Source organism: Triturus cristatus, chromosome 3_2, assembly GCF_964204655.1.
Source record: "Triturus cristatus chromosome 3_2, aTriCri1.1, whole genome shotgun sequence".
Lineage (NCBI taxonomy): Eukaryota > Metazoa > Chordata > Amphibia > Caudata > Salamandridae > Triturus > Triturus cristatus.
Window position 1 is genome coordinate 693,618,517 of NC_140584.1, and position 14,823 is coordinate 693,633,339.

The window sequence follows — 14,823 nt, forward strand, 5'->3', positions numbered from 1 at the left end:
GGTGGTGGGGTCTTCTGTGAGGTGTTTGTAGTTCCAAGGGTCGTTTAGAAGCCTCTTACACTCAGTTGTGTAGTCTGTCTTATTCTGAATGACTATCCCTCCACCCTTGTCAGCTGGTTTTATAATAATGAGGGGGTTTTCTTGGAGGTTACGTATGGCCTCTTTCTTTGGTAGTCCGGTTGTTGAAGGGCTTAGGTGGATCAAGATTTTCAATTTGGTGATAGACTGCCTGCTCGAAGGTGGTGATTTCCACAGGGATGCAGGGAGGTGGTGGGCAAAAGAAGGAATTAACTTTCAGTCCTGTCTCATTGGTTTGTACATTGGATTCCGTTAGTGGTTGTTTTTCAAAAAACGCCTTTCTGTTCGAGGCATGTGGGCTGCTGAATTCATATCTGTGCATAGATCGCCGCCTAGTGTTGGGTCCGGATGTTTGCACGTTGTTGTCCTGGAAGAGTCTTCGAAGTATCCTGGGATAGGTGACTCCTCCCCTGGACTACAGTGCGCATGGGCATCCTCTCCATCCTCGGATTGTTTTTTTCCGCCATTGGGTTCGGATGTGCTTATCTTGACTCAAGTTAGGAAAAACTTTTTACAGGCCAAAAGGCCTTTAGTTCGCGTCGGTACTGTTCCCGATCGGTATCGATAGTTATTTGTTAGTTTACTAACTTCCAGACCAACTTTTTCGCATCATACCCGACCATCGACCAGACATCGACGATGGAATCGAGGACGCCCTTCAAGCGGTGCCCTGTATGCAATGCGAAATATCCCCATGTCGACGTCCACCCGGTGTGCAACAAATGCCTTTCACCGGATCACGACGAGTCCACATGTATGGCCTGTGCCCGATTCCGATCCAAGAAGACTCTCCGGAATCGTCGAGCAGCGAGGCTCGAAGCGCAGCAAGCGGCACCGGCCCCGACCGACATCTTCAACGCCGAGGACGAAGATGTGCAAGACGTGGAGAACCTACCCTCCAGCCCCGCTTCCGAACACGACTCCGGATCGGAAGACGTCGAAGAACAACTCTTTCACAGAGACGAAGCCGACACCGAGGTAGGAGACTACAATGAGGCCTTAGGGGCCGAAGAGAGTAGCTCCGGTGACGAGCAAGGCCTACCCGTACAGACTGTGGATATCCCAGTGCGTCAGTCTATGGCTCCGGTCGAGGGATCGCCTTCGGGCCTTACCCAAGACCTATCCCGCATCCATTCGGCTCCGCCCTCTGGCCCGGCCTCGGACATTCAGCGGCAGCCTTTACTACCCAAAACGGCTGGTTTCCCTTCATCGAAACCGAAAGCCGTATCGGTTCAGCAGAAACTGAAAGTCACACTGGTCGGATCGAAGCCCACCACACCTTCGACGCCAGCCAAACCCGTCGGCACCGACCGCACCAAACGGGACTTCGGTGCCGAGCTTGCAGCAGCCGACGTCGGCGCCGACGCACGGAAAAAGACCATCGGTACCGTCAAACCGCCTCGGCTCCCGGCACCGAAACAATCGGCTCCGACCACAAAGGTCAAAATGGCTGCTGGATCTCACACCACTTCGAAAACAGCACCAAAGGCACAATCATCGACGCCGTCGACAGCTACTACCTCGACTCGATGACCCCGTGGCACCGAAGAAGTCCACGCCTGCCTCAACGGAACCGGTCGGCGCCAAAGAACCGTCGGCGTTCCAGGTGCGGCAAGTTTCAGCATCCTTGCAATGCATCAAAGATAAGGCGGCCCTCCAGGACACATCAAGCTCCGAGCCGAAAAAGGCTCAAAAAGCTTCTCCGGCACCGGCCAACATCACTTTTGGCCTGCCACCATCCACGGCGCCAAAACTGTTCGAAATCAGAACACGTGTCACCCACACCAGGATCACACCTGCAGAACACTCTCCTACGGAGACGTCGCCATCACACCTCATCGATGCTGCAACAGGCAGAATGATGCTTCACAAGAGGAAGATAACTTCCGAGCCAGCTTTGGACTCCTACCGGATCCCACTAAAGAAAAAGCTGCCAGTGGATTCGGAACCAATTCTTTACGAGCCTCTCCATACCTCTCACCAAGATCCACAGTCCTTCTCTCCGACACACTCCGAAACATACGTTTTGGAGGACTACATAGGTGACCACGTCCCCTACCCCGGAGAAATGGACCCTGAAGGCCAACAGGACCCTGACCAAGCTTGGGATGACCCTGTAGACTCAAACGCACCTATGGATACGCAGGACACGCAGCTATATGGTGCAAAAACGTCTCCCACAGAGGACACTGCCGCATTCAACGCCCTCATTGAACGTGCTGCGGCCAATCATGGTGTTCAACTCCACTCTGACACCATCGAGGACGATTTTCTCATGCATCCTCAGAAAGACATATTAAAACTCTACCCATGTTGAAAGGTGTCCTCAAACCAGCAAAGGACATTTTCAAAGAACCCACCAGGGCAAGAGTAATAAACCCCAGAATCGACAAAAAATATAGGTCCGCGCCTGGGGATCCTACCTATATTAGAGGACAGTTGCCTCTGGATTCCATAGTAGTCGCGAATGCTCGTAAACGGGCGCACTCGCACACGACTGGGGATGCTCCTCCCCCAGACAAAGAGTCCAAGATGTTAGAGACCTCCGGCAAACGGGTTGCAGCCCAAGCGGCTAACATATGGCGTATTGCCAATACTCAGGCGCTCCTGGCTCGCTACGACCGAGCGCATTATGACACACTAGAAACCTTACTACAACATCTCCCTGACCAATACAAAGAGGGAGCAGAGATCCTCATCAGAGAGGGACAACTCCTCACAAACGCATCCATCAAGTGTGCACTGGATGCCGCAGATACAGCTGCCAGAGCCATAAACACTAGCGTCATGTTACGACGACACGCCTGGTTACGAATCTCCGGATTCAAACCTGAGGTGCAAAATAACATCCTCAACCAGCCGGTCAACCCAGACTACTTATTCGGGCCAGAGTTTGACACCACACTAGAAAAAATAAAAAAGGGCACAGACACTGCAAAGTCCATGGGGTCTCTCCAAACGCAGACCTTTCGGAGTGGCTCCTTTAGTCGCCCCGGCAATAGAGGAGCAGGTAGAGGACAGGGGTCACAGCAAACCTACAACAAGGGCAACACCCAAAGTACCTACGATAAAAACACCAGGGGTGGATATCGTGGTTCAAGCACAAAGGGCAGAGGACGCGGATACGGCAATACCAGATCCTCTCCCAAGAACAAACAGTGACGCCCGCTCCCTTCCTCCCGACCACACAACACCTGTCGGGGGAAGGTTGCAAAGGTTCCTGTCCACGTGGAACTCCATCACCACGGACAGGTGGGTCAAAGATATTATCAAACACGGTTACTGCCTAGAATTAACCTCGACTTCACCCACAATACCCCCAAAACACCGTCCTATGTCCTCAGAGCACTTAGCGCTATTACAGCAGGAAGTGCTAAGTATGCTGCAAAAAGGCGCAATAGAAGTCGTACCCGTCCACGAGCAAGGTACAGGGGTGTACTCCCTGTACTTTTTAATACCAAAAAAGGACGGGTCACTCAGACCTATACTAGACCTGAGACCCCTCAACCGCTATATTCTTTCGGAGCATTTCCACATGCTCACCCTGCAACAAGTCCTCCCACTGCTCAAACAGGGAGACTTCCTGCCCACACTAGACCTCAAAGATGCGTATTTCCACATACCCATTCACCCATCACACAGGAAATATCTCAGGTTCACTATTCAAGGGCAGCACTACCAATTCAAGGTTCTTCCCTTCGGCGTGACAACGGCGCCCAGGGTTTTCACAAAGTGCCTAGCTACTGTGGCTGCACATCTACGGAGGCAACACATTCATGTCTACCCCTACCTGGACGACTGGCTTGTTAAGGCAAAGTCAGCCCAGCAATGTGCCAACCACATGTCCCGCACCATTCACCTTCTTCACAGTCTGGGGTTCTCACTAAATTACCCAAAATCACATCTCCAACCCGCACAACAGTACCTAGGTGCGACCATAGACACTCTGGCGGCCACAGCTCAGCCAAATTTAGTGAGAATCAACAGCATGCAAATGCTGATTTCCAAGTTCAAACCCCAACACTCCCTTCCCGCGCGAGTGTTTATGCAGTTGATAGGCATGATGGCCTCCTGCATTTTCATAGTCCCACACGTGAGACTACATATGCGCCCGCTTCAGGAGTGCTTAGCACGTCAATGGAATCCGGCTCAAGGGCAACTAAAAGACCTAGTGTTGGTGAGCGGTCGGGCATACAACTCTCTGCATTGGTGGAATCCACAAAACCTTTGCAAGGGCCGACCGTTCCAAGAGCCAGTTCCACAAATAATACTGACAGCGGACGCGTCTCTCCAGGGATGGGGAGCTCATGTACTCCACTACACAGTGCAGGGACTATGGACAAAACAACAAAAGAAGATGCACATCAACCTTCTAGAACTGATGGCAATCTTCCTGGCTATAAAAGCATTCAAAGTACACTTGTGCAATAAAGTCGTGTTGATCCGGACGGACAACATGACCGCCATGTACTACATACAGAAACAGGGAGGAACACACTCCACAGTTGTCTCATCTGGCTCAGAGCATGTGGAAGTGGGCCATTCAGAGGAACATGTTCCTCATGGCGGAACACCTCCCCGGCAAGGACAACCAGATGGCGGATCTGCTCAGCAGACACAGCCACCAGATGCACGAGTGGGAGTTACACCCATCAGTACTCCAACCGTACTTCCAGCGGTGGGGTCATCCAGAGATAGACCTCTTCGCCACAAGCGAAAACGCAAAATGCCAAAGCTTTGCCGCCAGGTTCCCACATCCGCAGTCGCAGGGCAGTGCGATATGGATGAACTGGTCCGGCAGATTTGCGTACGCTTTTCCCCCAGCACCATTGATACCGCTGGTGGCACGCAAACTCAGACAACACTCACTAACACTCGTCCTGGTTGCTCCAACATGGGCACGCCAACCATGGTACACCACCTTTCTCGAACTTTCCGTGGTGCCGCATCAAAGGCTGCGGATCAAACCCGCGCATTTGACGCAGAACCATGGAGAGATTCAGCACCCAGATCCACAACAGCTGAACCTGGCTCCTGAAGTCCTAGAATTTGGCTACCTTAACCTGCCACCTGACTGTATGGACATCATTAAGGAGGCCAGGAGACCCACTACCAGAGCTTGCTATGCAGCCAAATGGAAAAGATTCGTCATTTATTGCAATAATAATGACATTAACCCGCTAGACGCATCCATCCAAAACATAATCTGTTACCTCTTACACCTATACCGATGCAATCTGGCATACACCTCTATACGTGTCCATTTGACCGCAATATCCGCCTATCTCCAGAACAGGCAGCACCTCTCTTTATTCAGAGTGCCGGCCATAAAAGCATTTTTGGAAGGACTCAAACGAGTAATTCCTCCAAGCCACCCACCGGCTCCAATGTGGAACCTCAACTTGGTCCTCACACGCCTGATGGGTCCACCCTTCGAACCTCTGCACTCATGCGAGATTCAATTCCTCACCTGGAAAGTAGCTTTCCTAGTAGCAATCACTTCTTTAAGAAGAGTTAGTGAACTCCAGGCACTAACCGTTCAAGAGCCACTCATACAGGTTCACACAAACAGGGTCGTACTACGTACCAACCCCAAATTCATGCCCAAGGTGATATCGCAGTTCCACATGAACCAAACTATTGAACTGCCTGTTTTCTTTCAAAACCCACAAACTGTCGCAGAAAGAGCACTCCATACACTAGATGTAAAGAGGGCCCTCATGTATTATATCGACAGGACCAAACCCTTTAGGAAAACACAACAACTTTTCGTTGCCTTTGCCCCACACCACAAAGGTAACGCTATCTCCAAAGCAGGTATAGCCAGATGGATCGTTAAATGTATTCAAATTTGCTATCAAAAGGCTAAACGCACATTAACGATTCCCCCACGAGCCCACTCAACACGTAAGTTAGGGGCCTCCATGGCTTTCCTAGGAAACATTCCTTTGCATGATATATTTAGAGCAGCCACCTGGTCCACTACACATACATTTACCAAACACTATTGTGTAGATGTGCAATCAAAACAGCAGGCAGCTGTAGGACAGGCTGTTCTCAAAACTCTTTTTCAGACCGCTGCAGCTGGCACTGGTAGCCGCCGCTAATAGAGGGCACTGCTATGTATTCTATGCACAGATATGAATTCAGCAGCCCACATGCCTCGAACTGAATATGCTACATACCAGTATGCATCTGTTCTTGGCATGTAGGGCTGCTGACATTCATATCGTCCTCCCCGGCGCCTGTAGCAGCTGCAGCTCTCAGAATTACTGTAAGCATGGTCATCACTTTCTGTATCTACTCCATCACTGCCACAATGGCGAAAAACAATCTGAGGATGGAGAGGATGCCCATGCGCACTGTAGTCCAGGGGAGGAGTCACCTATCCTAGGATACTTCGAAGACTCTTCCAGGACAACAACGTGCAAACATCCGGACCCAACACTAGGCGGCGATCTATGCACAGATATGAATGTCAGCAGCCCTACATGCCAAGAACAGATGCATACTGGTAAGTAGCATATTCATTTCAGCTTACGAAAGAATTCAGCTAATTCCACATGAAGTTGGAATTTGTCCAGGCGTGTGGTCGGTACAAAGGAAAGGCCTTTGTTGAGGACATCTTCCTCTGTGGGGGACAAAGTGATGTTGAATTGGTTGAAGACAAGTGATTGTGTATTTTGGTTGTTACTGGTTATCTCATTCTGCTAGTTCCTGGTAAAGGTTCCTTGGTTTTGCTCCTCGTGTGGGTGCCTACTAGTCCCTCGTCGTCTGACCAATGCACCTGTTGATTGTTCGGTCTCCATCCTCGTGCAGGGCGGCCTCGTGCTAAAAAAGGCAGCCTCTGGTTGGGTTGGAAAAAGGCTTGTTGTCTGGGGGGTGGGATGGAAGTACAACGGTAGCCATCTAAAGAAGGGATTTTGTGGGGGGTGATCTAACACCGGCGGGCCATAGTTGAGACCCGGGTGTTGGTAACCGCCCCAGGGTTGTTGCTGTATAGGTGCTCTACCCCAGCCTTTTTGTTTGTATGTGCTGCCAGATGTGGAGCCGCTTGTGTGTGAGCTGTCATCCTCACTTGTGTCAGATGAAGTGTCTTGCCGGCTCGGAACAGTTTTGTTGTCATCTGCATATGGGTACACTTTGATGAAGGCAAATCTTTTTAGATCTTTTTGGAATTTGTTGATTTTGGCCTGGGTCAAAAATTCCTTATATTCAGCTAGGTCTTTGTTTTTCATCCAGTTTTTTCTTAAAGGATGTGATTGTAGTCTTAAAATGGCTCTCAGTGGTCTGGATGTCTATGATCATTGCATCGGAGAGGCGCTTGGTGGTTTTGATAATGAGCGCCAACCAGTCCCTGGTGCAGTGCCATGCAATTTGAGCCCAGTCCTCCCTGAAGGAAGCATCCTCCAGGAAGATCCTGGGGGCATTGGTCACTAAAAGGCCCTTGGGTGCGGTGTTCGTGTGGAGATATTCGGTTAGGATCACACGTGTAGTATGGTACGGATCCTATTGCGTTTCTTCTCAGTGAGTTTATCCCAGTTGGTGGTCTGGCCTATTGTTTGTGATATGTTTAGGTTAGCCATTAAGGGTGGGTCTTTGAGTATTTCGCTGATGTCATCCTCTGTGAATGTTAGGCCGGGATTGTCTGCCATGATGGTAGGCAACTGGTGTGTTATTTGAGAGGTAACTCTCACAGCTGTGCGCTGCCAATTAAAAGAATCGCAAGGAGAGGGAGGAAAGGTACTGGAGCCAGTTCACTTCTCCAGGTACCAGGACCACTCACTTTGCACTACACATGTCCTGAAGAAAGCCATACCACTAAGAGCATGGCTGAAACATGTTGACCGACTAGGATATTGGAGTTACCTTAAGATCTCCTTAAATATCCGACTGTCGTTTTTATTAACTGCCAAGGGCCCACTCATTAAAATGGTCATTTTTTTTTATCCCAGGGACTCTTAGGACAGCTTTTTTAACATTCACTCATTTCCTTTCACTGCACTCTCGTGGCACAATACCAGCTCCGCTGTATCCAGGCGTCGTAGCACACCCAAGGTGCACTCTGTGCCTTGGGAGTGGCCCAATGATTAAGCATGTCACCGACTAGGTTGGTGAGTGAGGGCCTTACTATAAACATAATGTTTCCTTTCCAAAACAAACATACACTTGGAGCACCCACTCCAGAGCTAGTTCTCTTTGATAAAATATGTTGCAAAATATGCCTTAGGAGTGCCTGATAGGAAGAATTGCTATTTTCCCTGTGAGGTGTTTTGCATGATTAACAGAGTGGTGCTCTCTTCTTGACATCGGTTGCGGTGCTTAAGCGGGTATAGAAAGCTGGCTCTGTGCACACTATACCTTAGGTATAGTATATACAGAGTCCAGTGGATCCCCAAAGGTATAGCAGAGGCTAAAGTAGATAATACCTTGCTCTCGCTTGTGATAGTGTGATTGAGCAGGCAGGCTTATCAGGGGGTAGTGTTAAGCGTTTGTTGTACACACACAGGCAAGAAATGATGTCACACACTCAAAGACTGAATCCAGATCAATTGTTTGTACAAAAAATAAAGCTTTTACTTTGTTGTTTTTATTACTTGAACCAACATTTACTCAGTAGCAGGTAAGTGATACTTTCAATACAATGATTCTTCCAGATACAGTGTGTACTGGTTTTGTAGAAACATACACATTTCATTGCAGTCAAGAAAATGGGTTGTAAGCTGTTCAGAATTCTGATAATTACGAAAGATTACTTTTTAGTTACAGTTCTACTTTTGCACAGATCAAACTAATCACACAGTTTGGGCATTGTAGTACATTAGCAAGCAGGTTATATCATTTGAAGACTCTCAAGTTACTTTTGTTGCGTTACAAGCCAGAATCAACAGAACAATTTTCAGAGAAAAACCCACCATGCAGTCCTATGGAGGAATAAGCAGTGTTAAGTTTACAGGTAAGTAAACTGTTTTGGTTACTAAGATTTGGGGGTGGGTAGAACCAAGGCTCCCCATAGTTCAGTACAGTACTCTAGGCGCAGCGGCACTAGAGCGGCCGGGTCCAGAGTGCCAATGGGGCTAGGGGGCACCTCTGTCAGTGTCTGCTCATGGGCAGGCCACGTGGTTTTGGGAGGCAAGCTTCTGGTATTAAGATAAGGGCAACGGGGGTCCCAGGTTAGCACCAAGTCCACACCACCAGTGGCGCTGCGTGCAGGGTGCTTAGGAGGAGTTGGGAGCCCAAAACTTTCCTATGGAGGTAGCCAGTCGAGGAAAAAGATTACAGGCTGGAGCCAGAAGACTAAGAAGAGAACTAATGACTGGGGGGGTGAAGTTGGAGAGGTGCTGCACACCAGAACACAGTCTGTCAGGAAGTTCACGCTGCAGGGGTTGGTGGTGCCGGGGTGTCTCTTTGTGTCTGGTTCTGCTCACTGGTTCCAGTCGAGGGGACCCTTTGGGAGGAGGCTGCAGGTGTTGAGAAGGTCAGAGGATGTCGTCAATCGCTAGATCACAGGTCTGGATCACCGGGGCGACCTCTGTGGGGTATTGGGCCACTTGGTCTTGGGTGTCGGGGGCAGAGTGGCGAGGACTCATGGTTCCAACTGGATCTGGTGTACTGTAATTAATATATACCCGTTGCATAATAAAAAACCATTGCAAGACGCTGCTCAGTTATTGACTCTGGGTTCGTTGAGTTTTTGGTGAACCTACAAGTCCTATATATCCCCACAACCAGAAAGGTCCAGCCGATGTAACAGTATATTGCTTTCAAACAGCTGTCATTAGAAGTTGTTACAGGTGAAAACATGGACACACATGGCTGTTTTATTTTTTTTCCAACTAATTTTCAATTTTCCCTATATCCAACTGTTAGTTTCTATTAAGAAACCTTGAAGGATCTACACAAATGACCCCTTGCTGAATTCAGAATTTTGTCTACTTTTCTAAAATGTATAGCTTGCCAGGATCCATTGTTTTCATACCCATTTCTACCATTAACTGAAAGGAAGCTGAAAGCACAGAAATAGGCTAGGTCCCAGAAAAATGCCAAAACTGTGTAAACATTTTTTGGTTTTCTGACAAAAGTCTGCTTGTCCTTGAAAGCTGGGAAGATGATTTCAGCACCACAACCCCTTTAATGCCATTTGCAGGGAAAATACCAGACTCTTTCATCTGTGGCCCTTTTTACCCAAAACAAATACAATTTAGCTTTATTTTGGCTAATTGCTGGGTCCCCTCCAGAGGAATCCACAAACCCTGCATACCTTTTAGAATCCCCATGATGTTGGAAGAAAAGGACGCAAATTTGGCGTGGATACCTTATGTGGTCAAAAAGTTACAGGGGCCTAAGTGCGAACTACCTCAAATAGCCAAAAAAGGCTTAGCACGGGGGAGGGAAGGTCTAGCAGCGAAGGGGTTAAGTCACTCATAACCCCATTTTGCCCACTCTTAAGTTGAGTGTATTGCCTCTCTAGCGTTGCTGAGGCTTACCTACTTGAGTGTTGTGTAGCCTGTGGCACTACTGCGCATTACATGACAGTGGTTACCATGTTAAGCATTCGCTTTTCCACTAAAGCGGATTTTTAACATGGTTTGCTGCGTGTTACTAAGTAATGCAGGTTCCTCCTTGCCTCTGAAATGTGTTTTTGAGGGCTTTGCTGAGAACTTGTGTTAATACCCTTTTCTGCACTGCTTGCAGTGTGTATTTTAGTTTGGATAATGCTGTAGCAGTTTAGGCTTCGGCATCTTGGGCTGGATTGTAAATATTTTTAGCACGCATAGTCTTATTTTGAGGATTTTGCATAGATGTGAAATTAACCATTGAGTCTTCCCTTGAATGTATCGAATAGGATTTCAAAAATAACTGTTAATCTTTTCAGGGAAGGACAGTCATCATTGAACAAAGCTGGGGAAGTCCAAAGGTGACTAAAGATGGTGTCACAGTGGCCAAAGCAATCGAACTGAAAGATAAATATAAAAATATTGGTGCTAAACTAGTACAAGATGTTGCAAATAACACAAACGAAGAGGCCGGAGATGGAACAACCACTGCAACTGTACTAGCACGTTCCATTGCCAAAGAAGGATTTGAAAAAATAAGTAAAGGCGCAAACCCAGTGGAGATCAGGAGAGGTACGCACTAGTACATTTATTTTATTTATCTTTACTTTCCCTATCAAAATGTTGTTTTGAACATATTTTATGTAAGGTAATTTGGACAAATGAAGCTTTTAACACACCCCTTTAATTGGCTATTAATGAAATGCTGCTTCACTGTGAGGGTTCTGTGAAAACATTAAACCGGAAATGACATCCGAGGCTAATGCGGAAATTGAAAAATTCGTTTTAATACACACAAGACTGAATATGCAGATGCTGATCTAGAGACAGTGTGTATCTCTCTGTAGCTGCTCTGTCCAGTAGAATTGAAACTGAGTTGGTGTTGGTACTGACCGTGTTTTTACGTCCTTTCTTCTGCCACTGAAGGGGTGCAGAACCGTTGTAAAAGAAACCTTTTTGGTGCTGGGGGAAGTAGCAAATTTCTATATTCTTGTAGTAATATCTTTAATTAATGACTCTTCCAACCCTTTCTCCTTCTCACCCTTCTTTTTTATGGTTCAAGTAAAGTGCCTCCATATTTATTTTTCAGTTGCATATTTACGATTTCTTCTGCAAAATTACTTTATGTTGAAGTTGTGCCCAGTGAAATGGAGAATGTGAAACGTTTATATAGCAAGTTAATTTGTTTGCCTTTTCTAACTCAAACACAGTTACTCATTCTTGAGACATTAAGTATCATAAAGTTGGTAAATAAGGGCTTTTAGTTATTATTTTAAAAAGTAGCGGAGTTGTATAACGTTCTCTATAAAAGAATTGTGTGGTTGCACTCTGACACTACTTGAGCATATAAGGTATTCGGTTTTTGATTCCCAGTGAGACCAGGGTGTCATTATCACGTTGCATGTAAGAAGTTTCCTTAGTTGGGCTTTTCAGCTGCTGTTGAGATTTTGAATATCTTAGCTTATCTACAGTTTCCTTGCCTTGGATGCTTCACTCAACTTAATGAAAATGGTTTCTGAACACTTCCTGACGCTCAGTGGTGACTGGTCTGGACGTTCAGGCATTCGTGTAGATTCCAGCTATGACATGACCCCAAGTCACTTCTTTGTAAGTGCCTATTGTAGAAAGGAATGCCATGCCAACAGAAAACAATAGATGGATGTCAATCCACTCTTAAGATGTAACTGGACTCTGTTGGAGAAGTCTTCCTGCTATGATGAAACCTATTTTCATATTTCTGTTTTTATATATTGCTGTGTGTGTGTGTGTGTGTGTATGTATGTATGATTATTATACGCTACAAGGTGCCCAGAGGTTGAAAAAGCACTCCGTAGCCAGCAATACGATAAAAGCATTTAATGGTATAAGCAGGTTTCAGCACGTCAATGGACATTACAGCTCACAAGTCGTTCAATGCCTGACGGGTTTCGGTACTCCTTCATCAGAGGCGTTCGGTGGTGAAATGAGTTCGCACAATGACCACACCCTTTTATAATCCATAACACGCCCATGGATGGGCTGCCCTGTCGGTTCTGTGCATGATGGGACTTGTGATCCAGTGCGCAAATATTACTGTTCAAAAATCGATACAAGCCCTTCAATGGGCCTCGACATGCTGTTTTTTTTTTATTCATTTATTTATATATATAATATATACATCTCAATCAGAATAACTCTGTATTTATTGTTTAGTAACGCAGGTTATTAAAGATGGAGGTTATTTTAAGCCGGAAGTTGCAGCCACATGGACTTTTCACATCCCAAATATGCTAACTTCAGAAGCTATTGCAGAATTTGGTGACCCTCTGTGAGGGGTTGAATTCCTACTGCAGAACCAACATACAGAATCTTATCAATTTTAGGTTAATGGTTTTCACAATTAGAATGTGCTCGAACTTGAATGGTATGTCCAAGGATTTAGAAGTCCTAGTTACGGGCGAGCCTAACAGTCTGTTGCCGTTGATACTGTAGCACTTGGCTGTAGTCCTTAGACGAGGTATAGGTACTTTTGGATCATGAACAGCATTAGATATGTTTCAATTAGTCCTGTCTGCTAGTACTTTATTGCTTGTATAGTGTTGCAAAGTCATCCTGTGCCCTGGGATCCCCCCAGTCTTTTGCTGAGTGGTACTGGTGGTAACTGACTGACCCTGGGCTCTGCCTAACCAGGCCCATGGCCAGTGTTCTGCTGAAAACCCTTAAAATACAGTGAAAACACCTACATACACTAGGGTACACTAAGGGTTGGGGTACCCCTGTGATTGGCATGACCTACCACATAGGGCCCTAGTACATAGTAGGACAGAGGGATTGAAACTACCTATCAATCCCTAGTATATATTAGGGCATGGCAGTTAAGTGTCTCTGTGTTACAAGAATGCTTTTAAAAAGTAAATTCTGCCCAAAGTTTACTTTTGTGTTTGGGCACTTAAAAATGGTTAACCTGCAATGTTTGGGCATATTAGATACCCACAGGGTCTCTCCTAGGTATCCCAGGGGTGGGGAGGGGTCGGGTATCTTTAAGGTGGACCCTTATAAAATGAGATTTATATTCCCTGAGTAAAGTGAAATTGCACATTTCACTCCCCACATTGTGATAAAGTGCTGCCCAAACTCGACTTTGGTGGTAGGAGCACTGTGGAGAAAGGATCTGCAATATTTCTGCATATTCAGACCCCCTGAAGTCTCCCCTACGTATACCAGGGGTGGGGGTCCTGTAGATATAGGCAGACTACTTATAAAATGTTTTTTATAAGCCCTAGTGCTGGAAAAATGGCCAAGTTAATTTTCCCATTGCAAATCCCTTGCCACATAGGTTAATATGGCAGAAAATCATTAACTAATAGCTCTTGATAGGTGAAGGATAAATGTACCATTCAAAGACTTCCCAGAATGGTATTCATAAATACAATGATATTGTTGAATTTCTCTTAAATGTACATACACAACGTTATAAGACTTTCAAAGTCCCAATTCAGCCTTCCAGTGGTCTGTCCTGATTGGTCAGAGTTAAGGGGATTAGCCAGTCTTCTTTGAAGAGGTGAAAAAGAGCCCTTGGGGTTCAACAGCTCTGCCGGGTGGGCAGGGTCCTGTTGCACAGGAATGGCAGAGCAGGGGGAGGAGTCGTAAACCATGGACTTCAAGAGAAGGGGAGGACCCCAGTGTCATTTACAACCTTACCCTGTTCACCTCCAGCCAGGTGCTAGGATTAAGGAAGGAGTGAGTTGATGCAAGGTGGAGACTATGGAGATTACCCATCCTAGGGGTGTGTTTAGCCAGCTCTTCTGTCCCTGCTGAAAATTCTGACCTATTGAATTTTGGAAGAATAGTGGTTTCTGGGTTAGTATTTTGCTACACTCTGCAGGAAGTGGTCAGATCTTTGGGTGGAACCCTGCAGCCCATTGGACAGGAGTGACCTGCTTGACCAAGAGAAGTTGGAATACGTTTCGTAGAGGAGCAGTGCCCCTCGGATCTGCTGCTTGAAACTTAAAGCAAGCCGGCCATGCTGGAAGTTTGATGTGCATTTCCAAAGGCCTGCACTCTGAAGATTGTGCCTTTTTGTACCATTTGAAACTACAGCCCTGTGGCTCAAACCTGCTTTAAAAGGACTAAAGTGGACTTCCTGTAAGCTACGGGTTAACAGAGCTCACCTGGACCATCACCACAAAAGAATCCCCAGCCTGAAGTA

General features: G+C 46.8%; 1 protein-coding gene across 1 annotated transcript in view; it reads left to right on the top strand.

Annotated features, from left to right (window-relative positions):
* HSPD1 (heat shock protein family D (Hsp60) member 1) overlaps positions 1-14,823 on the top strand; it is a 189,155-nt gene that overhangs the window by 22,271 nt on the left and 152,061 nt on the right. The window contains exon 3 of the mRNA XM_085648746.1: positions 10,955-11,207. Coding sequence (XP_085504872.1) covers positions 10,955-11,207 — 253 coding nt within the window. The remainder of the gene's footprint in view (positions 1-10,954; positions 11,208-14,823) is intronic.